Source organism: Notechis scutatus, chromosome 3 (genome assembly GCF_049901735.1).
Source record: "Notechis scutatus isolate UNSWTSFEM ecotype Mainland chromosome 3, rNotScu1.2, whole genome shotgun sequence".
Lineage (NCBI taxonomy): Eukaryota > Metazoa > Chordata > Lepidosauria > Squamata > Elapidae > Notechis > Notechis scutatus.
This window is the reverse complement of record NC_142011.1, coordinates 157,806,673-157,830,484: the sequence shown is the minus strand read 5'-3', so window position 1 is coordinate 157,830,484 and position 23,812 is coordinate 157,806,673. Positions and strand designations below refer to the sequence as shown.

Sequence of the window (23,812 nt, the reverse complement as noted above, 5' to 3'; positions counted from 1 at the left end):
GTGAAGGACCACCCCTCCTTGAACGAGAGCTCTGCGCGCGAGTTAACTACGCACATGTGTACACATCAGGTCTCCCCTCCAATTCTACCGTAGCTTTTAGCTACGCGGTGGATACGCACCGGCGTATTTACGGTAAGGTGGAGTGGACCCGACGGTGGCTTCGTGTCAGGTGATCTGAGGCGAGGAACTACCACTGCCGCCGCCCAACGAAGACCGCCGCAGCTGCTCCTGCTCTTGTCCGGAGGAGAGGAGAGGAAAATGCAAAATGGCCCAGCAGAAGCTGCAGCGGGCTTATGAGGAGGGGCTGCCAGGCGCACCCCCACCCCCCCGGCCCTGACGCGCGGGGACAACGCTAACCGTTGAGTCCCTCCTTTCCCGCCGCCAGCCCAGACGTGCGCCCACTTCCTTCGCTCCCCGAAGGGCCATCCAGACATGGGGCTCTGCTACAGCCTGCGTCCGCGGCTCTTTGGCGAACCCGGCACAGCAGCAGCAGCAGGCGGCGGCTCCATCTCCAGCGCTGCCGCCACGACCACCTCGGAGACAGAACAACAGCCATCGCCCACGGCAGAACCCTCGGCCCGGCCGCCGCCGCCGCTCCTGCCCGGAGCCCAGGCCGGGAGAGCCAAAGGCAGAAGCGCAGCGAAAGGAAGCGGCAGCAACAGCATCAGCGGCGAGAGTGAAGGAGCCGCTGGAAAGCCGCGCGCCGGGGAGGCGGACGGGCCGCTCCTGCTCCTGCAGAACGGAGAAGGGAACGGGGCGGCTCCCCGGGAGAAAGAACGGGAATCGCCGCAGGGGCCGCCGGCATTTCAGGCCAAGCCCGCCGCTGGCAAACAGCCTCTGGCGCTGCAGAAGCCCTGGGAGAAGGGGCGCTTGGAGGAGCGGGAGGCGGAGAAGGAAGCGAGGCGAGTTAGCAAGAGCATTGACCGGGCGCTCAAGGAACAGAAGCGGGAATACAAGCAAACGCACCGCCTGCTGCTGTTGGGTACGTACTACCCCCGCCTTGCCTCGCTTAGCGCACAGGTGGCGCTGGCTGCTTCCAAAGATGACACATGACAGTGTAAAAAATAAAAAATAAAATCAGCGGGTGGCTGAATTTGGGGGGGGGGTGATTTGCTTTGTGATAGGATGGTATTTAAACCCAAATTGCCTGCTCTGGCGCGGTCCACGCTTTGAACAAAGCACGTTGCTTGCCATGCCTCGCCGAGTCGAAACTGCAATCTCGGGATTCATGCAGTTCTTCAATCATGTAATCTTCCAGCCTTGTCCCCCCACTTATTGTGTATTATTTCCGGGTCTCCAGTTTCTTTCCCCTCCAAATGACCTGATGCTTTTATTTCTGTCCGGCTAGAAAAATGGTATTATAGGATGAAACTGTAGGTGTCCTAACCCAGTAGCACAAGAGAAAAGATGTTCCAGTATAAAGGTCACCATAGCTCATATACTTTTATGTTAACAATCCAAGATTGTAAGCATAAAGGTATATGAGCTATGACGACCTTTTTCATCAGAAATGTAAAGAATCCCTGTGTTGTCATTTTGAGAATATGAACAGATCTGATTGTTAATAAGAACAGGGTTGTTTTTAAGCGTAATATCTTAAATATATTTTTCATCACAATTGGTGATGCCCTTTTGAGAAAAGGTGTTATGCGTTTATCAGGATAAGTGAACCATGGAAATTTTAAGATATTAATGGAATAAATAAGAAAAATAATACTCATATTTATTGTGGAAATGTGAGGAATTGATGAGCCTAAAAGAACTCAAACTAAGATTTAAACCAAATCTGTCCAGTGTTTTGGACCTCATCCCCAAAAAGGACTTTGTACTACAGGGGGATGAAAATGTAGCCCTTGTCTACAACTAATTAAGGCAGCCATATTTTTCCTTCAGGTTCACTTAACAGCTGTCACAACCTAAAAAGAGAGATACTGGTAAAGGCAATTCAGTATTCTTTGTTAATTGGTTCTGGGAGGCACAATGAAATACCAAAAACTGAGTACTAAACAAAATTTTCCCATAAAGAATAATGAGTCACAAGGAAGCCGACACTTACAAGTTCTAACTTGTGCATCAAGTACCAAACAAACAATGAGTGCTGGGACGGAGCATTTTTGCATCAAAATGCTCTGAGTACTAAATTTGATGAGTTTCAAAGTAGTTGACTACCAAGATACCACTGTGGTTGCTTAAAGAGCACCCTACTAAAGGTACAATGCTTGCAGTGCTGTGCATTCCAAAGCATTTTTTCCAAATTAAGTCCAAAGAACTAAGCAGCCCTTATTATAGCAGATTTTTTACATAATATATTTAAAGTGTTTTATATAAAGCATTTAAAAGCATTATAGAGGACTGGAGAATCCATGTATGTCCAATTGTTTTAATAATCCTCAGGTTAAAACAGGGGTGTCAAATTCACGACCCTCAGGCTGGATGCATCATCTGCTGGCCCTGCCCCCGCCTGTTTTAGCGAAGAGGAAAAAAAGTACTGATACGTCACGTGACGATGCCATGATGCTGTGAGTTTGACACCCCTGGGTTAAACTATGTAATCAATCAGTTCAAATTATTTGGATACTTAGCAGTTGAAAATAGTTTTCTAGTACTGTTTTTGAGAGGAATCGTTCCTTTCAGGGCATCAAATAGCTATCATTGGTTTGCTTCCTACAAGCAATTTGCAACTCCCACAAAATTGACAAGAAACCTGACCTACTTGGAGATGCCTCCTCCTTCTCCTCCTAGTCCTCCTTTTATGTAATTACATAATAGGCAAAGACTTTTTTTTAATGAGGACTTTCATCAAAGTAGTAAGGGTAAAAGAGACTTAATTTTCTGAGTATAGAAATCATCCAGTATTTTAAAGTTATAAAAGTAAGCTATTTTTCTATAATTAGCTTGCTGATACATTTTAATTAATAATTAAACTCTCTAGGAAGCTCATTATGCATGCTGCTTTTACAGCATGAATGCTACAGGGACAGTTAAATGAAGCATCTGATTTCCCTGAAGAAATAATCTGCAATCACATGTGTTTGATTTGTTCATTTTAAGTATAGTGAATCAATGGCTGTGCATTCCAAAATAAGATCAGATCAGACATCTTTCACACTCATTACTCTAATGAAAAAAATTACATATCATTTTTTGTTCTCCAAAATTCCATCATATGTCTAAAAGAAAGAAACGAATTAAAATACTTTTAATTTATTATGGTGCAGAACCATAATTGTTTCTAAATAACAGTCTCTGTGACTGGCTGGCCATAATCCTGCATTATTGGGGGCAGTAAGGGAGCAAATAGAATCGTTACAGCAGATTTTGGAGTGAGTGACAATTTCAAATGCAATTTTCAATGCAAGTGAAAGATATTAAAAATGGAGACAGTAGCTGCTTTGGATAAATAGTGAAGTATGTGACAGAGCCAGGAGTGTCAAACACGTGGCATCACAGTGGCATCATGTGACTTATCGGGACTTTCTTCCTCTTTGCTAAACTGGGCAGGGGCGGAGCCAACATGTGATGCATAAGTCCCATGGGCCGCAAGTTTGACACCCCTGTGATAGAGCTAGCAAGGAGAAATTGAACTGAAGTAAATAGTTGGAGAAGTAAAGAGCTGTTTGCTTGTGTAATTAAGAGTTGCCCCAAGTTAACTAACCAAATCTAATTCTAAAAGCTAATGACTCCTTAAGATTGTGGGGGGAGAACACTTCCTAAGTGAGTATTGAAACAAGACTGCAGTCGGTCATCAGTAATATACATCTCATAAGCTGGAGCAAAAGTATGTGTTAAATTGTCTCTTCAGAACTCATGTGTTTATCTGAAGTGTGGGTCCTCTTCCACACAGGGATTCTGCTATGAAGGCCATCTAAGACAATTAATAAATGCTATTGTACTATGCTGTCATCTGCTGCTCTTTATTCCTTGTACTCTGTCATGAGATTTGTGTGGCTATGGTCAGAAGGACCAGTCATTTTAAAAATGGAAGATTTAGAGGCAAGAATTGGGAAATAGTGGGGAGGTTCACTGAGGAATGGATTCAGTTCAGAGGTGGTATTCAGCAGGTTCTGACCAGTTCTGGAGTAGAGGAAATTTTGGGTAGTTCAGAGAGCCAGCAAATACTGACTCTGACTGGAGTTTTTACAGTATCCTTCCCCTGCCACACCCACAGAACTGGTAGTAAAAAAATTTGAATCCCACCACTGATTCAGTTGAATATGGTAATCCTTAGGTGTGAAATGCAATACTGTAAAATAGATGTTGACATCTACTCATGCTCCAAGACTCCTACTAACTCTCCATTCTGGATTCAAATCCTCCAAATCTGTGTCAAAGGATTGAGGGGGACCTCTGGAGGAGGCTTTGAGGGTATGGAAACTTACATGGAGAAAGGTAGATTGTTTTTCTTCTTTTCTGGGTACATAGTTGGCTTCCATTCTCATAAGTATGCCATTGGATTCTACCCTAGTTGATGTTACTTTAAGATTGCTCTGGAATGTGATTGTGCTCATTGCTTTATTGCTCTGGATTGTGTGTCTGGGTGGAGCCATTTTAATTTCTTAAGGTAGATATTTGGGGAACGGAATTCACTATTAGCTTAGTTGATGATCTGAAAGAATAGCAGTACATATAGTGTGAAGAATGTTTTACATTTTTAAATGTCTATGGTCATGGTTGTCCCAAAGATGTTTTTTCAACTGGACTTTCTGGTATTTCTTCTTTTCTTTGAAGACGTTTCTCTTCTCTACCAAGAATCTTGTTCAGCTCTGACTAGATAGTGGGGAATGATTTTTAGATAGCAGAATAAGGATTATTTTATACTTTGTCTGATAAATTATCCAATGAAGAAAAATTGAGGGAGAACAGTATGAGGTATTTAAATCCTCACAGCATAAAGTGCATTGCCTTTGGATCATATCTATAGTTAGCCATTCATTTACTCTGGGAATAATCCTCTCCCTCCACTGGGTGCCTCTGTAAACACTCCTGCCAAAGTTGAATCTTGTAAATTTTAATTAAACTTTTCCAGGAAAGGAGCTACCTTCTAAAGCCTACCTACAGTTTGCTTACATTATTTCATGAATTTTATTTCCATGGATAGATACATATTTTAACTAACAATTTAAATAAATATAAAACAAACATATTTATCTGTTCACTTGTTGCCTTAAACACATTATTTTGCACAAAATATGTACAGATTCAACTAATTTCTAAAAAAAATCAGTTCTGAGAAAATAATTAAACTACATGCTAATCCTGCATTGTTTTTCTGTTGTTTACAAAGAAATGTATTTTGCTTAGAGTATGACATAGATTATTCTTAAAAACTGTTGTGAATTAAAGTATGCAAACTATTCTTACAGGTGTTAACGATATCGTGGGATAGTACATATCTCATTGACTTCCTCATGTTCACATAGTAAAAAAGGAAAATGCTCAGTGAACATAATTAACTTGAAAAAAATGTAATCTCTCAAGTACATTTTATTCTAAAAAGAAACCAAACTGTACATTTTTGCAAGCAATTTTTGCATGTGTGTTTTATGATAGTTTGCTGGAATTCCAATTTCATATGCTAGGACTTATTATTTAGGCCAGATCTAATTTCTGCTCTCAGTGTACTCGTTTCTTCTACCTGGTAATACAATATTTGAAATTTTCTTGATTCCCAACTGGCAGACCTTATTTCTGCCATGCTCCTTGGCTGGAGGATGCTTAGCTACAATAAAGCCTCAAACTTAGCAAATCCTGACATAAGTTTCGTTGTAGGAACAGGATGAATTCAAAAACACACAACCCACACTACAGTTTAGTGCAACGATCACCAACCGGTGGGCTGCAGCCCACTGGTGGGCCATGAGCAAATTTTGGTGGGCCATAGAGAAATCTCACACCCAGAGCACCCCCCCAAAACAATTAATCCAGGCTGTGCAGAAACACAAGGCTGCACCACCCATATGGCCCACGGGAACCCTCCCCACTGGCTCACTCCTTACCCGGTAAACTTGCCTGCTAAATTGCTATTTTTCCTTTTTCTGACCATCTTCTGTTCTGCTGTGCCGGGAGATTTACATTAGCTAGGAAGCAGGAAATGGTTGGATTTCTTGCTTTCTAGTTAGTTTTTAGATCTTCGGCTCAGTACCTCCCTTAGGACTGAAGGTTTTTCTTGCAAGCAAATTCAGTGCAGACTCACGGCAAGCAAATTTGAGAGACTGAGCTAGCCGATGGCAGATAGATAGATTACTGAATGATTCTGTGAGCAACTCAATCTGCTTGCTTTGCCTGATTTTGGGTAAAAGTTGCTCTTTTTTAAAAATAAAAAATTCAGTATTTACATGCATGGTGTATTGTGAGTTAATTTTGTGAGTTTGCTTGCAAGCAAATTTTATGTGACAGACTGAGCTAGCCAATGGCAGATAGATAGATCTCTGAATGAATCTGTGATTCTGTGAGGAACTCAATCTGCCTGCTTGATTTGCCTGATTTTGGGTAAAAGTTGCTCTTTTTTTAAATAAAAAAACTCAGTATTTACATGCATGGTGTGTTGTGAGTTAATTTTATGAATTTGCTTTCAAGCAAATTTTATGTGACAGACTGAGCTAGCCAGTGGCAGATAGATCTCTGAATGAATCTGTGATTCTGTGAGCAACTCAATCTGCCTGCCTGCTTTGCCTGATTTTGAGTAAAAGTTGCTCTTTTTTAATAAAAAATTCAATATTTATATACATATTTATAATATTTACATACAAGCCATGCCCAGCCAGTCACATGACCACTAAGCCACACCCACAAATTAGGCCACACCCACAGAACCGGTTAGTGGTCCCTGAGATCTAAAAATGAGTTTGGTGGTCCTTGAGGTCCAAAAGGTTGGCGACCCCTGGTTTAGTGTGACATGACTAAACCAATCAAAATTGCCTTATTTTTGAGGACATAATCTAAACTTCATCTTATAATTGTTTGTTATATTCTGAGAAATCTGGGAGTCATGGGGCTTTGGCAGAAGTAAATTGCATTACACATAAAATAATAGAGTGGGATCTTCAATTTTCTGCCCTGAGATGTATTTATAACTTTAGAAATATATTGCAGAAAGGCTACTCGTAGCCATTTCATCTATAAAATACATACAGGACACATAACTAATAAAATAGTATCATTTAGCTGAATCTTATCTGCCATCACTTATAGTACCCATCCTGAAAGGTTATTTCAGTTACTCCTTTTTATCATTTCATTCTCCTTTTTTCTAGGCAAGTGTGTAGACATTAAAAGTAAGTTATATTAGCCTTTTTTAAAAAAAAATAATTAAGAATTCTTATGTGGCCATTTGGGAGTAAAGATGATGCTGAAGGTTGGCCAATTTTGTTCTAATGTAGAAGGTTATGTGGTGTCAAAAACCTGACAAACATGAGGGGAAATGGGCACTTATAAATCCATTCTTCATATTGTACTGGTAGCACAATAATATTTTGACAATAATATTTTAAAAGGAACTTAGCAGTCATGTGACAACTTTATCCATAAGTATGCAATAAATACTAGTCAAAATGCCAGATAACACTTATTTAAAGTACCTGAAGATATCACGTAATTTTACATAGCCTTCTTGCTCTAGAACATGGGTGTCCAATTCACCACATCACGTTGCTGTCACATTTTTCCATTAGCAGAGCTGGGATGGGCATGGCCTGCGCATGACACATCAAGCCTGCGGGCCACCAGTTTGACACCCCTGCTCTAGAATGAAGATGGCCTTCTAAGCTTTTTCAGAGGACATGTCAAGGTGCCGCTGCCTGTATTCTCCCTCGAGCCGCTCGGAGCATCCAGAGACTGGGATGTGCTTCTGAGTCCTCTTCTTGCAGGCTGAGCTTTAGATGAGGAAACGCTCCGCCCTCACGTGGTATTGCGCAGCGCTCCCCAGTCTTTTGCTCAGCCTCAAGAGTCAGGCTGTGTTTTCAGAGAGCTCCTTGGCTGATCGTACATATTATCCTCTTGATTTGTAGCAGCTTGTTTAGTGACTGTTCAAAGTTACAATGACATTGAAAAAAAAAAAAAAAAATGATATTTTTAAAACCAGGGGCTGTATAGCTCCTGAAGCTAATGTATTGCATATTGTCACCTAATGTGAAATACAAATACAAAAAAAAAAAAAAAATTCTTTTGTACATCAATATTTCTCATAGATATATAGAGGTATACTGGAGAACCTGTATATTCACCTGGTATAAAACATAAAAATAAATAAAGGGAGAAGAAAAATTACAAATTAGAGTATATATATTTCTGTTATCTCTGTACATAACAAATTCCAAAAGGGGAGCGGGCCAGCTTCATCGTCACCCGGCCTCATCCAGGCCTGATCTGGGCGAGCCAACCGCCTCTTGCTAGTATTTATTATCTAACATGGCAGACGACAATCCTCTAAACGTCCTTCCTTGAAGGCTAAGGCAAAGTCCCACTACTTGCGCAGGCAGGACAAGGAACCTAAGGGCTCTAGACAGGACAAGGAACCTTCCAAGGCCTTCCCAACGTGACGCCTCAAGGCGCCACAAAGCGTTGGAAAAAGAGTCTGACAGGCGTTCAGGGAGTCCCGCCCGGAGCCGTCAATACTTCCTCCTCCAACCACTTTTATACCCACTGCTGCTGGTCTGCGCCAGGACGAACCCTCTACCTCCGAGGTTCCGCCTCACATCAGGGCTTGGATGGAATCAGCCATCCGCCAGAGCATTGCAGAGGGACTACAACACATGACCAGATCAGGCTTCTCTCCATGAGCCTCCGAGCCCGACTCTTTATCCATCAGATCCCTTCCACAACCGGTCCCCCGGTTGATCAGGTACTCTCTCAGAGGGACAGCCCTCCTCCGGTTGGGGCCCAGGTGGAGGAGGAAGGGGACTTTGGGGATTTCAGGAAGAGGAAGAGGACTCCCAGATGGGATCCTCCCGCTACAGTGAAACCCTCTTAGAGGCTGACATCATGGAGGGGAGATGTCGGAGGACGAGGGCACTTCCCCGACCAACCCACTTTTGGGGGCTGTTCAAGCCGCACATGTTCAAGTCCCTCCTCCTTAAGGCCAAGTATGTCTCTGGCCTTCTTCCCCAGTCCCCTGCAAACCTTCCCCGTCCCAGAGGGCCCGGAGGACTCCATTTTCACCCAACCAGTGGTGGAAGCTGAGGTCATCCTTCCCCTTCCATCTTCGTGGATTTGGTAGCGAAGCAACTCACCTCCACAGGGACCCCTCCTACACCCTCTAGCCAAGACAAGACATTCTTTAATCTCGAATCGGCACTATCTAGCCTTCTGAACATTCCGGAAGTTGATGACCCCATTGTGGGTCTGGTTTCTCCTCTACCCCTTGTGAGGCCCTAGAGGCCTTGAAACCTGATGACATGCGGGCGGAGTTGGCGCTGCGCAGGGCCCACCTATATGACGCCTGGGCCATTAAATCAGCTATGGCCGCTTCCTTTTCACAAGGTCCTCTATCCGCTGGCTACGTCAGCTCAAGGAACACGTCCCCGCTTCCAATCTCAGAGCACACCAGGACATAGCGAAGTTAGTGGCTCCAGCCGAGTTCTCGGCTGACGCTACTTACCAGTCGGTAAAATTCTCTTCCAGGGCCATCACATCGCACGTCACGGCTCGCCGCATGCTGGCTCAATCACTGGCAGACGGACGTAAAGAATAAGGTCAAGCTGGCCACTGCTCCCATTAAGGGAGATAAACTGTTTGGCCCAGCTTGGAACCACTGTTGGTCGAGGCCGCAGTAAGAGAAGTATCTACCCCCTTCCCGCCCAGATACCCTAGACCCCCTTCCTTCCGATCCCAGAACCGCACGGTCCCGGGCGACAGGACCAGACGCGGTGGCAGCTACAAGAGACCCTTTCGGGATCGGGAGGAAGGCCCTACCGCAGAAGGTGGAGCCTCTTCCTCCCTCCCCATTGGCGGCCGCCTCAGCCACTTCGCTGCCCAATGGGACATATCCACATCCGATGCATGGGTTAGGGACACAATCAGGTTTGGTCTCGCCCTGGAGTTCAGGTCCGCCCCCTGATTATTTCATCCCATCCCTCCTCCTCAAGGGATCCCTCCAACGTGCACCAATGGATGCAGCCATCCATCATCTTCTTGACATCCAGGCCATTCAACCTGTCCCTCCGAATCAGAGAGAAAAGGGCTTTTACTCCCATCTCTTTGGGGTGCCCAAACACTCTGGGGTTGGAGAGTCATCCTGGACTTGAAACGGCTCTACCGTCACCTTATCCAGCGTAGGTTCAACATGCACTCCTTGCAATCAATTCTGTTAGGCACCAGGCGGGAGACTGGTTATCTTCCATAGATCTTTCGGAGTCATTCCTCCATATTCCAATCAGGCCCTCCCATTACAAATTCCCCAGGTTCTGTCATAATAGCCTTCACTATCAATACGTGGCCCTACCCTTTGACTGGCCTCGCCCCCGGACCTTCACCAAGGTCCCGGCGGTCCTGGCGGCTCATCTCAGGAGCGTTCCCGTCCGCCTCCACTGCTACTTGGACGTTATCCTTATTCTATCCCCGTCCAAATCCCAGGCAGTCAGGGATACCAGGGTCACCCTCTCCGCCTTACGGGCACACGGTTTTCTAGTCAATTGGCAAAGAGCCAACTTACCCCTCCACCCGATTCAACCTCTTGGGTGCCATAATTTATTCTGTTTCTCAAAGAGTTTTCCTCTCTCCGGAGAGGTTCCTTAGCATTCAAGCCCTGGTCAAACAGAGCAGGCGTTCAAGGAGGGTGGCCTTGCTGGACCTCTCTGAATTGTTGGGAAAAATGGTGTCACCCATCTCTATTATTCCTGGGCCCGTCTACACAGTAGATCCCTCCAGTGGTTCCTGCTCCCGTCCAACGATCCGGAAGAAGCAACTTGAAGGCCAGAATCAGGGTCCCTCCAAGGGTCCTCACGTTTCTTCTCTGGTGGACCAATCCCACCATCAACAGAGACCACCTCTTCGCGGAACCTCAATAACTCTCCGTCACTACGGACGCAAGCCTGTCCGGTTGGGCGCTCATCTCGACTCGCTCTCGGCACAGGGCAAATGGTCGCCGACCGAGCAGAGGTGCAGCATCAATTGGCTAGAGCTTCACGCTGTCCATCTGGCCCTGTGCAGTTTTTCCTCAGATCCGCAAACATCACGTTCTCGCTCACGGACAACGTCACGGCCAAGGCCCATATCAACAGGCAAGGGGGCACCCAGTCCATCCAGCTAATGAGGGAAGCCGAGCGCCTTAGCCGCTGGGCAGAATCCAACCTCCTATCTCTAAAAGCCGAACACATCTCCGGAGTAGACAATACTCAGGCGGACTGGCTGAGCAGGGCCACGGTGGACCAGGCAGAATGGCGTCTCCATCCATCCCTATTCGAGGAAGCGTCCAGAATATTCGGCCTTCCGGTGGTGGACCCTTTCGCCTCCCCGTCCAACTCTCAGCTTCCACGGTTCTTCTCCGGTATCCGTCTCACCGGTCGGAGAATCACAACGCCATGCGTTGCCCATGGCCTCCAGGGCTCCTATATGCCTCCCCTCCGCTCCCGTTAGTTCCCAGAGTAATTCAGAAACTCATTCAGGAGAGGGCAGACCTTCTCCTGGTGGCTCCCTATTGGCCCAGGCGACCGTGGTTTGCGGACCTCCGCTTTTATCGGTAACGCCCCATGGAGGATCCCCTGGACTGGGTCTCCCTCTCTCAGGGGCCCCTTCTGCATCCGGAGCCTCAATGGCTCCAGTTAGCCGTCTGGAGGTTGAGCGGATCCGCCTGACTAGTGAGAAGCCCTCAGTCAAGTCATCGACACTATTTTACGCCAGGCGACCTTCCACTACACGAATTTATGATGCCACTTGGAAGGGGTTCTGCAAGTGGTGTAGCGGGTCTCAGATTGATCCCCTCTCTCCTCTGTGGCTCAGATCCTAGAATTCTTCAGGAAGGCCTTCGCAAGGGGCTCGCACCTAACACCCTGAGACTACAATTTTCTGCCCTCTCAACCGTGGTCTCCTGTGATAACTACGGTTCCCTTTCTCATCACCCCGAATTAGATCTTTCCTTGGGCGCCACCAACCTGTGCCCTCCCACTGTTCACAGGTTCCCACATGGGACCTCAACAAGGTCCTCGTTTCTCTTATTCGTTCCCCGTTCGAGTCTTTGAGGGATTCATCCCTTCAGTTTCTCACCTTTAAGGTAGTTTTTCTAGTAGCTATTACTTCTGCTCGTCGAGTTTCGGAATTAGCAGCTCTGTCAGTCAGGAGCGATCTATGCGTGTTCCATGCAGACCGAGTGGTCCTTCGTCCCGACCCCACCTTCCTCCCAAAGTCAACTCTCCCTTCCATAGGTCACAGGAACTGGTTCTACAAAATTTTTGCCCTAGGCCCTCCAGGGCAGGGGGTCCTCTGGCACTCCCTAGATGTTAGAAGGGCCTTGCGTATATATATTAAGCGCACTCAATCCATGAGAAAGTCGGAATCCCTCTTCCTATCCTTTCAACCCAGGTCACTGGGGCTTAAGGTTTCTCCTTCCACCATCAGTTGCTGGATCAGGGCCACCATTGCGAGGTGCTACCTTTCCCATTCCCTGCCCGCTCCGGTGGAAGAACCGCCCATTCCACCAGAAGTGCAGCCACCTCGGCGGCCTGGGCCACGCAAGCCCCCATCACTGACATTTGTCGGGCAGCCACCTGGACCTCTCCGTCCCCGTTTATCAGACATTATAAAATAGATACGTACGCCTCAGCGGAGGCCTCTTTTGGCCGACGGGTCTTACAGGGGGTCATCAGTGATCCGGAGGGCCTTCGGGCCAGACGGAGTCCCACCCGTAGGACAGCCCAGCTTTGGTATGTCCCAGTCTCTGGATGCTCCGAGCGGCTCGAGGAGAATGGGCGTTGGTTCTTACCTGATACGCCCCTTCTCGGCGAGCCGCGAGGAGCATCCAGCCCCACCCTAATTTCTCCGTCTGGTGGGGACTCTTGCTTCAGCCAAGGAGCCAATAGTAGATTAGAAAGAATTACTAACCTCTCTTCTCGTTATCGCAAAAAACTGGGGAGACGCTGCGCAATACCACGTGAGGGGCGGAGCGTTTCCTCATCTAAAGCTCAGCCTGCAAGAAGAGGACTCAGAAGCACATCCCAGTCTCTGGATGCTCCTCGCGGCTCGCCGAGAAGGGGCGTATCAGGTAAGAACCAACGCCCATTTCATCATTTCCTGGCAGCGGAGAAAGTCTGAGGCTGGCTTTAGGCGCCTGTTCTAGATGTTGTGGTTTTGGTCTTATCCTTTCTACAGATGTTAAATGTAGACATTGCAAGGTCCACTGGTGCAAAAAATATGATTTGAAACAATACATATGTCAATTCATAAAATATTTCTATGGTCTTTTAGAGTTGCCAACAGAAAGGGAGAGGGGAGCAATGTGGCAGCTTGCAAACCAAAACTATATTCTATAAATGTTTTCAAAGATAGTAACTAGGTGACCGAAGTTTCTGCCATGCAAAATTCTAACTGGAGACATGATTGATGATTCTTGGCTATGGATGTGTCCCATTGGAGAATATGAATTACGATATACCCAAGGGGTGGGGGAAAACCAGGGTTAAGGGGACTGGAGGCTAAAACGTATGATGAACAGTTATAGGAATTGGGCATGGCCTAATTTGTGGGTGTGGCTTGGTAGTCATGTGACTGGCTGGGCATGGCTTGTATGTAAATATTATAAATATTTATATAAATATTGAATTTTTTATTTAAAAAAGAGCAACTTTTACCCAAAATCAGGCAAAGCAGGCAGGCAGATTGAGTTGCTCACAGAATCACAGATTCATTCAGAAATCTATCTATCTGCCATTGGCTAGCTCAGTCTGTCACATAAAATTTGCTTGCAAGAAAACTCACAAAATTAACTCACAACACACCATGTATGTAAATGTTGAACTTTTTATTAAAAAAAAATCAACTTTTACCCAAAATCAGGCAAAGCAGACAGGCAGATTGAGTTGCTCACAGAATCATTCAATGATCTATCTATCTGCCATTGGCTAGCTCAGTCTCTCAAATTTGCTTGCTGTGAGTCGGCACTAAATAACAGAACCTTCAGTCCTAAGGGAGGTTCGGCTGTGCTTAAAAGCAGAGCTGAAGATCTAAAGACTGGTTAGAAAGCAAGAAATCCAACCATTTCCTGCTTCTTAGCTAATCTAAATCTCCCGGCACAACAGAACAGATGATGGTTGAAAAAGGAAAAATAGCAATTTAGCAGGCAAGTTTGCTGGGTAAGGAGTGAGTGGGCGGAGAGGATTCCCACGGGCCATGTGGGCTGCGCAGCCTTGTGTTTTTGCGCACTTGGATTAATTGCTTTGGGGGGTGCTCTGGGTGTGAGATTTCTCTGCGGCCCACCAAAATTTTCTCATGGCCCACCAGTGCGCCATGGCCCACCGGTTGGCGACCGCTGTTCTAGTCCAATCCTCTACTCCAGTGGTTCTCAATCTGTGGGTCGCGATCCCTTTGGGGGTTGAACAACCCTTTCACAGGGGTCGCCTAAGACCATCGGAAAACACATATTTTCAATGGTCTTAGGAACCGAGCCATAATTTTATTGTTGGGGGTCACCACAACATGAGGAACTGTATTAAAGGGTCATGGCATTAGGAAGGTTGAGAACCACTGGTCTACTCAAGCATGAGACCCTATATCATCTGGTCAAATGGTTATCTAGTCTATTTTTTTAAATTTCCAGGGATGGAGTAGCCATAATTCCAGGAGGCTAGCTATTCTATTAGTTAATTGTTCTCACTGTCAGAAAATTTCTCCTTAGTTCTGGGTTGAATCTCTGTTTAACAAGCTATTACTACTTGTCCTACCTTCTGGTGCTTTGAAGAGTAAGTCAATCCCCTCTTCTCTGTGACAGCCCCTCAAATACTAGAAGACAGTTATCATGTTCTTCCTAATCCTTCTCTTCGATAGGCCAGACATACCTTTCTCCCTCAGCTGTTCATTGTATGATATAGCCTTCAGACCCTTTATCATCTTTGCTGCTCTGTTCAGCACACTTTCTGCAGTCTCAGCATCTTTTTTGTATCACGGTGACCCGAACAATACATAGTATTGCAAGTGTGCCCTCACTAGTGTATTATAAAGCAGCATTAATCACTTCTTCTGATCTTGATGCTATCTCACTGTTGATGTAGCAGAGGACTGCATTGGCTTTTTTTGGGGTGGGGGGGCAGCTGCAGCACACTGTTGGCTAATACTTAAATGGTAAACCATTAGGACACCTGGATCCCTCTTGTAGTTACTACTGTTGAGCCAACTACCACCAATTCTCGTTTTTCCTGCCTAAGTGCAAGACCTTATTTTTCTTACCATTGAGCTATATATCTTGTTGGATAAGACCCATGGTCAAGTCTGTCAAGATCCTTCTGAAGCTTGAGTCTATCTTCCATGATAGCAATCCCCCCCAGCTTGGTGTCATCTGCAGAGTTCCCCTTCTAGATCATTTTTGAATGTGTTGAAGAGTACTAGGACTAAAACAGAATCTGGAGAACCTAATTGCATGCTTCCCCTCCCCCATGTAGGTATAGTTCCATTAAGGAATAAACCCTGGATATGGGTTGGTCAGACAGATATATTAGCATCCAAGATAAATTTCATGTAAGGAAATGATATAGATTGTGACAATGTTAAAAAATAGTCATTATCAATGTATTCATTTTATGCTGCAAAACAACATGTCTAATATTAATTACATTAATATCCTGCCTTTCCCACAGGAAATCAAGGCAAATTACATTGGGCTCTCCTTCCATTTTATCCCCGCCAAAACACCAAGGTGGAAGACTGGTTTAAGATAGAGTGATTAGCTCAAAATCATATCAGTAACCTAGTCTAACAGCTTAACTTTAAGCTTTAAAGTAGCCTTGAAAAACCTCCTAAGTTTTTTCATATTGGTTAGGGGGTAGATTGTAATAATTTGTTATATCTACTCAAAGTCCTGCATGAAATTTATTAGTTGTCTAGAGCTATAAGCCACATTTTAATTAACATTCCTTTAAATGTTTTTGTGCCTTTAAACTGTTAACATTTTAAAATTTATTAGGAAGCAATAAAATGGGCTGAACACACTTTTTGAAATGACTAAAATCAGTTTCTGTACCCATGGTGATAAAGCTTGAATAGTTATCCCCAGTTACTTCTTTTCATTTTTAACAACAACCCCCAGCCATTTCATTATAAAAATGGAAAGAACAAAATTAGAGTGCAGTGCAATCATCTACATGCCAACGCAGAAATAAGCCACACCAAACTCAGTGTTTTTTACTCCCACAAAAATAAAAATAGGGTTAAAAGAAAATAAATTAATTTAAGTCTCCCCTTGCTGGAACAGAATATTATTTTTAGGATTATTCAAAAGAGGTAATCATCTGAAATTAATTTTTACTTTCATTGTGTTGCTTCACACTTTGTTTTTCAGAAACAATAAAATGATGTAAGGACCCTGCCATTAACATTTCTGACAGCTTTTGCTAAACATGATATACTTATAATGAAACCTATCCAAAGATAGGGATGGGGGGTGGAATTATTTATTTACAGATTAACAATGTTGGAAGGGACCTTGTAGGTCATCTAACCCAACCTCCCGCCCAAGCAGGAGACCCTACACCATTTCTGACAGATTGCAGTCCAGTCTCTTCTTGAAAGTCTCAAGTAATGGTGCTCCCACAACTTCTGAGCTGTTCCATTGGTTGATTGTTCTCACTGTCAAAAAAATTATCCTTATTTCCAGGTTGAATCTCTCCTTGTTCAGTTTCCATCCATTATTCTTTGTCTGGCCTTCAGTTGCTTTGGAGATTGACCCCCTCCTCTCTGTGGCAGCCCCTCAAATATTGGGACACTGCTATTATTTCTCCCCTGGTCCTTCTCTTCATTAAATTAGCCATGCCCAATTCCTATAACTGTTCATCATACGTTTTAGCCTCCAGTCCTCTAATCCAGTGGTCCCCAACCTTTTTTGTGCCAGGGACCAGTTTCAAGCACAAACACTTTTTCAAGGACCGGGGGAAGAATCCGAGTTTGGTGGTTTGCTTGCAGACGTTTCATTACCTGACTAGGTAACATCTGATGTTGTTACCTAGTCGGGTAATAAAACGTCTGCCAGCAAACCACCAAGTTCAGGGAGCGCCTCGGCCCTGCCTCCCTCAGCCCCATCCCTCAGGTGTCTCCCTCCCTCCCTCAGGTGTCTGCCTCGTTCCTCTCTCAGTCACTCTCTCGCTGCTCCACCAGCCCAGGAAGAAACTGCTTCAAAGAAGCGGGGGGCTTTTCCTGTAGTCGCAGCGCCTCCGAAGCGCCCATTTACGCCCACCCCGCCCGCCCGCGCGCGGTTCAATCCACAGTGCTCCGTTCTGCCTGCCTGCCTGCCTTCTTCGTTTCGGAGCAGCTTCGGCTGATAAAAAGAGGCGAATAGTTATTATTCTCAGCCGAAGCTGCTCCCAAACAACCAAACAGGCAGGCAGGCAGAACAGAGCACTGAATTGAAGCGCACGCGGGCGGGCGGGGTGGGGGTAAACGGGCGCTTCGGAGGTGCTGCGGCGACAGGAAAAGCCACCCCCCGGCTCCTTTGAAGCAGTTTCTTCCTGGGCTGGTGGAGCAGCGAGAGAGCGACTCAGAGAGGAACGAGGCGGGAGGAAACCGAAGCCGCTGAGCCAGAGAGCAGGACAGGCTTCGGTTGCTTCCTCCCTCCCCTTCTTTCATTTGTGTCCTTGATCCCCGATCCCAGCAGCATTCACCAAAGGCAAAGAAAGCCGCCATTTTTTTAAAAAAAAATTTCTTTGCGGCCCGGTACAGAGTGCTCCACGGACCGGGACCGGTCCGCGGCCCGGTGGTTGAGGACCCCTGCTCTAATCATCCTGGGTGCTCTTTTCTGCACTCTTTCTAGAGTCTTGACTCTCAATATCTTTTTTATAGTGTAGTGACCAAAACTGGATGCAGTACTCTAGGTGTGGTCTTATTAAGGTTTTATAGAGTGGTATTAGTACCTCACTTGATCTTGACTGTATCCATCTGTTAATACAACTTAGGATTGCGTTGGCTTTTTTGGCTGACACCGCACATTTATTTAATGTTTTCCTGTCCTCCTGCAATCAACGCCACCTCAGTGGTTTATATAGAATACAAAATCAATTAAACTATCCAGGGTGCAAACTTCCATCAAAACAATAAAATAACAACACTAAAAATAAGAATACAAACAAAAGAAATGACATGATCAGGGGAAGTCTCTCTGAAACAGTTCCATCTTTATTATTTTCCAAAATATTAACAAAGAGGATTATCGTAGTTTGATCTCTGCTCAGCACTCCTATTTGAAGGGAGTACTTTCTCACTTCAATCCCCAGAATCTGCTGAAAATGTGGAAAATTATGTTCACATGTTCAGGTTCCACTTTATTTCTGCTTGTAGCTAATTATGAATTCCAGCACCACTGAAAGTCATCTCTTTCGTGTGCATACGCAGAAACGTGTGGCACGCAGGGGAATGGTGTGCGCATGCACAGAGACCCATGGCACATGGGGATCGCACGTGCATGTGAAGAGACATGCAGCACGGGGTCACGCGCGCATGTGCAGGGGGCATGGGGGGCTGCCGCACGCATTGCCTTCTGGGTGCTCGCATGCGAGCACAATTTTTGGCACGGGATCCCAAAAGGGTTAGCCACCACTGGTATATAGGGAGATGAGAAGTGGAGAAAGCACAAAGCCTTGGGGGGGGGGGCTGTGCTAATTGTACAGGTATCAGATGTGATTCTGCCTAGCTTCATCTGCTGCTTCCTGTCTGTTAGAAAGCTTATGATCCACTTATAAGTGTGTTCAGGTACTGCTAGCTAGTTTGGTTAAGTTAGAAGAATGTCTGGAATGATGGTATTGAATGCTGAACTGAAGTCTACAAAGAGGACCCTTCTGTAGGTATTTGGAGTTTCAAGGTGTTGTACGATGTAGTGCAGAGCTATATTAACAGCAGCATCTATCGATCAACTTGCTCAGTATGCAAACTGCATGGGATCTAACAGAGGATCGGTGATGGTTTTCATGTGGGATAGCACTAGCCTTTCAAAGGTTTTCATAACTACAGATGTTAGAGCAACTGGTCTGTAGTCATTCAGTTCCCTGATGGAGGGCTTCTTTGGCACTGGGATGATAGTATAGCATTTGAAGCAAGAAGGAACATAGCACATCACTAGTGATTTATTGAAGATTTGGGTGAAGATGGTGGGCCAATTGGTCAGCACAGACTTTTAAGCAAGAAGGAATTATCTTGTCTGGCCCTGGTGTTTTTCCTGGCTTTTGTCTGTAAAATAGATCTTGCACTTCTTTTTCTGTGATCACCAGCAAAATAATTTTATTATATCTAATTAGATATACTCCGAAGAATTCTCCCCTCCCACTTTCCCAGGCTCACTTGTGGCAGCGTGGGAGCATCGGATCTCAATATGGCTTCCAAACCTTACACAGAGGTTGTGAACCCAATGGATTGGGGCCAGTTGTAGGAGGCTTGGCTGTTGTTGGTGTGTTTGAGATGGGGGTTGTGGAGATAGGTGGCTGTAGTTTCCTTTCAAACCTGCAGTAAAACACATTCAGGTCATGTTTTCAGTACCATAGTATGCATTAATATATCTGTAAGATGCATAGGCAGTTTACCATTTATATGTATTGCATGAAGCATGAAAAGCATTTTTGAAAGCTACCAAATAAAACAGTTTAATCTATGATATTAAGCTAGTTTGCTTATATTGTATGCATTTAGTTTGCTTCATTAATTAGATCCTGATGGTGGCAGCATTTGTTAAGATACTTATATTCCCACTTGGATAAATGCTAATGTAATGTTCTATTACTCAGAAATGTAGATAAACTAAAAATCCTCCAAGTGTGAATAAGGGCACTTTTCTTTTCTTTTTTGAACCATTACTGTCACCCTGAAGATTTAATTAGAATTTCTAGCTAAGGAGGTATAATGTGAGCACTAAAATATGTTATGCAATATTACCATAACCTTGGAGTTTTGATCCATAAAACCACATTCATTTTTGTGGTTGTTTTTTTTAAGAATTGTAGTTGCGAAGTTAAGAAACAATATTTTTGAATGCAGACTATTTGATGAACTAAATAAACATAAGATTAGCTATGAAAACCGCCATGAGCCCTATTTTTTACCAAACGTTTGTCCAGGAAAGCTTAAGATACCTTGATAGAGAAAGTGCAGGACAGATACATATGTCCTGCATGCTGGACAAGTAAGCCAGTTGGGCATCTTCAAAATGGTATTTCCTTTAATACTCTTTCAGTTTAAGAAGAAGAAAAAGAGGCAGTCCGTCATGGAATTAGATCCCAACCTGTTAGGAATTTTAAAATTTAATTAAATTGTATTCATATAATATAATTTATTGCCAAGTAATACAGATCATTTATTATAGGTATCAAATGTCATCCTTTGTACTACTTAGTAACTTATCTGCAATTTTGTGTTAACTACACTTGCTGGACACTTTTCAAAGGGAACCTCCATATAAAACATGTCACAGCAGTGAAGACAAGATGTGACCAAAACACAGGTACCGTATTTGCCAGCGTATAAGACGACCCGGCGTATAAGACGACCCCCCACCACCACCGGAAACGCCCTCCAGAAATCCCCGGGGCTGCAGCGGCAGGGCAGAGTGCCAGGGGCCGTGGGAAGAGCAGGAAGGCTGCAGCCTCGGGCAGAGCGAGGCGAGCGGGATGAAGCGGAAGCGACGCAGGGGATCCAGGAAGCCAGAGGCGCCTTCGCTGCGTCCAACAAGCATCCGAAAGCCGGCAGTGGATATACCGGCGTATAAGACGACCCCCCCACTTGGAGGCATGTTTTTCGGGGCAAAAAAGTCGTCTTATACGCCGGCAAATACGGTAATTATTGCCAAATCCATGCAGCTGAGGAACAGTCACTGCCTGCCCATTAATTGCATTTGTGAAAATACACCCTTTGCCACAGCCACCACCTATAAATCAAATAAAGAATAAACAGACAGCACTCCCAAACTGTTTCTTTGCTCTTTTATGAGGAGTGCAACCATTCCAGAACAGAATCTCAGTTCCCAAGTCTAGTTTCTTATTGTTGAAGAGCATTTCCATTTTACTTGGATTTGATTTCAGGCTGTTCTCCGTCATCCAAGAAGGATCAAACCTAGGTAAATTTTACAGGTGCTGATTGCTTCCTTAGAAATGAATATACGGAGCAGAAGAACTTGGTGTCATATTAATAGGATCCTATTCTAAGGTTCTAATTAACCTTTATGTTTCTGTAAATTTTGATCAATCTTGAGTGGCAAGATAGAACTATCAAAGGTTGCTTTGCTGTGCGTTCATCAATAGATTGGGATTACTGCAAAATAGAACTGTGCTGTGCTATTCTATTTTAAATTTGGTTTGTATTCAAAACAATAAGCACACCAGTAGGGAAAAGTTAAGAGGGATTTTATTAAACAAAATTAAAAATAATAGGCACAGCAAAACTCATCTTGCACCCAATCTGCCTGCCACAAATCTGCAATGATGCTAGTGGATAGAGCCTTGAAGCTGGCATGTTATTCCCAGCATTCCTGGGAATTCCCAGGATTCATGTCTTCACTGAGGTTTATCCTTGGAGAGATACTGAGAACTTGTAGAGTTGCATCAAATCTATGTCTAAGTGCTTTTTGCTACTCTTATTTGTATTATAATCATATTAAAATAGCAATAAAATACAGGTTATAACTAATTAACTAACACATTATATTAGCATAATATGAGGCAAACAGCATTTCTGTATTTTGTCATCATAACTTTTCTAAGTAACCATAACCTTTTGAGAAAGAATTTACTATGAATGATAAATCAATCTTAAAACTAAGGAACATATTAGAAACCAATGATATACCTACTTAATATACTGTGATGTACTGCATAAGCTTGAGGAAAGGGGATGTGCCAGACTAATCAGCAGTTATTGAAATATTTACTTGCAATTATTGTTGCCCAGGGCGAAACACCAAATATTGAAAGCATCTTACCCCCAACAATCTCGGTCATTCTTTTACTGACCTCTGAAGGATGGAAGGCTGAGTCAACCTTGAGCCTGTCAAGACTGAATTCCTGGCAGTGGGCAGAGTCAACCTGCAGTACTGCAATCTAACCACTGTGCCACCACAGCTCTTATAGGTTTATCCTTCTTCAGTTCTCTAATTTAATGTTTTACATTTTAATATAATTTTTGTTTTACTCCATAATGTAGTCCTATTTTCCTGAAGGTACATGTAGCAAAGCACTTTTCCCCTTATATCATGTAATACTGTTGCTGTAAAAGTCGAGGTAATTCAGGTAGTATTTAACATATTTAACAGATAATCAGAGTTGGAAGGGACCTTGTAGGTCATCTAGTCCAACCCCCTGCCCAAGCGGGAGACCCTACACCATTTTTACCAGTTGCTCCAGTGGTTGCAGTCTCAGGTTCAGTTCATCTCGTCTGGAGCTAGAGATGATTGATTTGGAAATAATTTGGAGCTTCACCTCTTTTTCATGAGCTATAAATAAGGTTAACTACCTTTGTTTTAATAATTTCCCTTTGGATACATTATTAAAATTGTTTCTTTATTCAACAATACTGTGCAAACACCAGTGTAGTGCTTAACAGTCTGTTACAATACACATTCATTTGGTTTTTCAAGAATGCAGCCGATATTTAAACAGAGATGTTGCATGATAGTTGCATTTATTTTATTAAAATAATATTTGTACTGATGTGATTTTGTATAGTCTTCAATATAAATAGATTATTTTTACTATCAAGGTTTCTTATAGATAGATATTATTAATAAAAAGTGGCAAGAATTGGGCTGTATAAAAAGAGCACCTAGAGTTTTTCAGTATATTTTAAGTCCTTGTAAACAAATTTCTGGCAGTTGATTTCTAAAAAAGATTAATAGTTTAATACGGCTTTTTGATCTGACTTCCCTTATCAACACCATTTTCTCTCATCTAAGTTTGTCTATCCACATGTAAAATTTCAGAATCCAGTCCAAAGTTCTACATTTGGAATCTACTCAGCTGTAGATAAACATCTCTTCATAGCATCACAATATTGTCATAAGACCAAAATTGTACAAACACCAATAATATAGGAGTTATTTTGAGAAAACTTATCAATTCTTTCAGAATTGGTACAGTGTTGTGATTCACATTCACAATTTATTTATTTGAAATTCTCCTTTTTCTTTCTAGAGGAGCTGAAAACCATTTAAAATTGGATAATGAAAACAATTCTGAATAAAAATTTAAAAAACATAAAAATATCAAAATTTAAAGAAAATTCACTTTAAAAAAAGCAGAAATGCAAAATAAAACCAATCTAAAACATAGCTACAAATGACTGTGTGGACAAGCCGATATTCAGTTGTTCTCTGAGGAAAGACAGTATTGAGCCAAGTTTCCCTAGAAAGAGAAAGATTCATGTTTGATGTGCTGCCAAAAAAAAAAAAAATCTACTCGCCACTGCACTGCGATCTAAATCCAACAATGGAAACATAAGCTGGGCTTCCCTAGATGATCTGAGTGCGTGAGTTGTATGACGTCGGGCAAAAACATTTTTTAGATATAGTAATTGAGACATACAATATTAAACAGATGGATGTGAATCTTAAATTGGGTTATAAGCAACCAGTACAATACTTTCAGGATTCATTGTTAAAATATACCACTTCCAATCAGAACTGTACCCTTCTAGCACCTTGTACAAAGTT

The 23,812-nt window shown here is 43.7% G+C and overlaps 1 protein-coding gene across 1 annotated transcript in view; it reads left to right on the top strand.

Moving 5' to 3' along the window:
- The first annotated feature begins 311 nt into the window (after positions 1-311).
- GNAL (G protein subunit alpha L) overlaps positions 312-23,812 on the top strand; it is a 105,304-nt gene continuing 81,803 nt past the window's right edge. Inside the window, exon 1 of the mRNA XM_087961499.1 lies at positions 312-982. Coding sequence (XP_087817625.1) covers positions 433-982 — 550 coding nt within the window. The 5' untranslated portion in view covers positions 312-432. The remainder of the gene's footprint in view (positions 983-23,812) is intronic.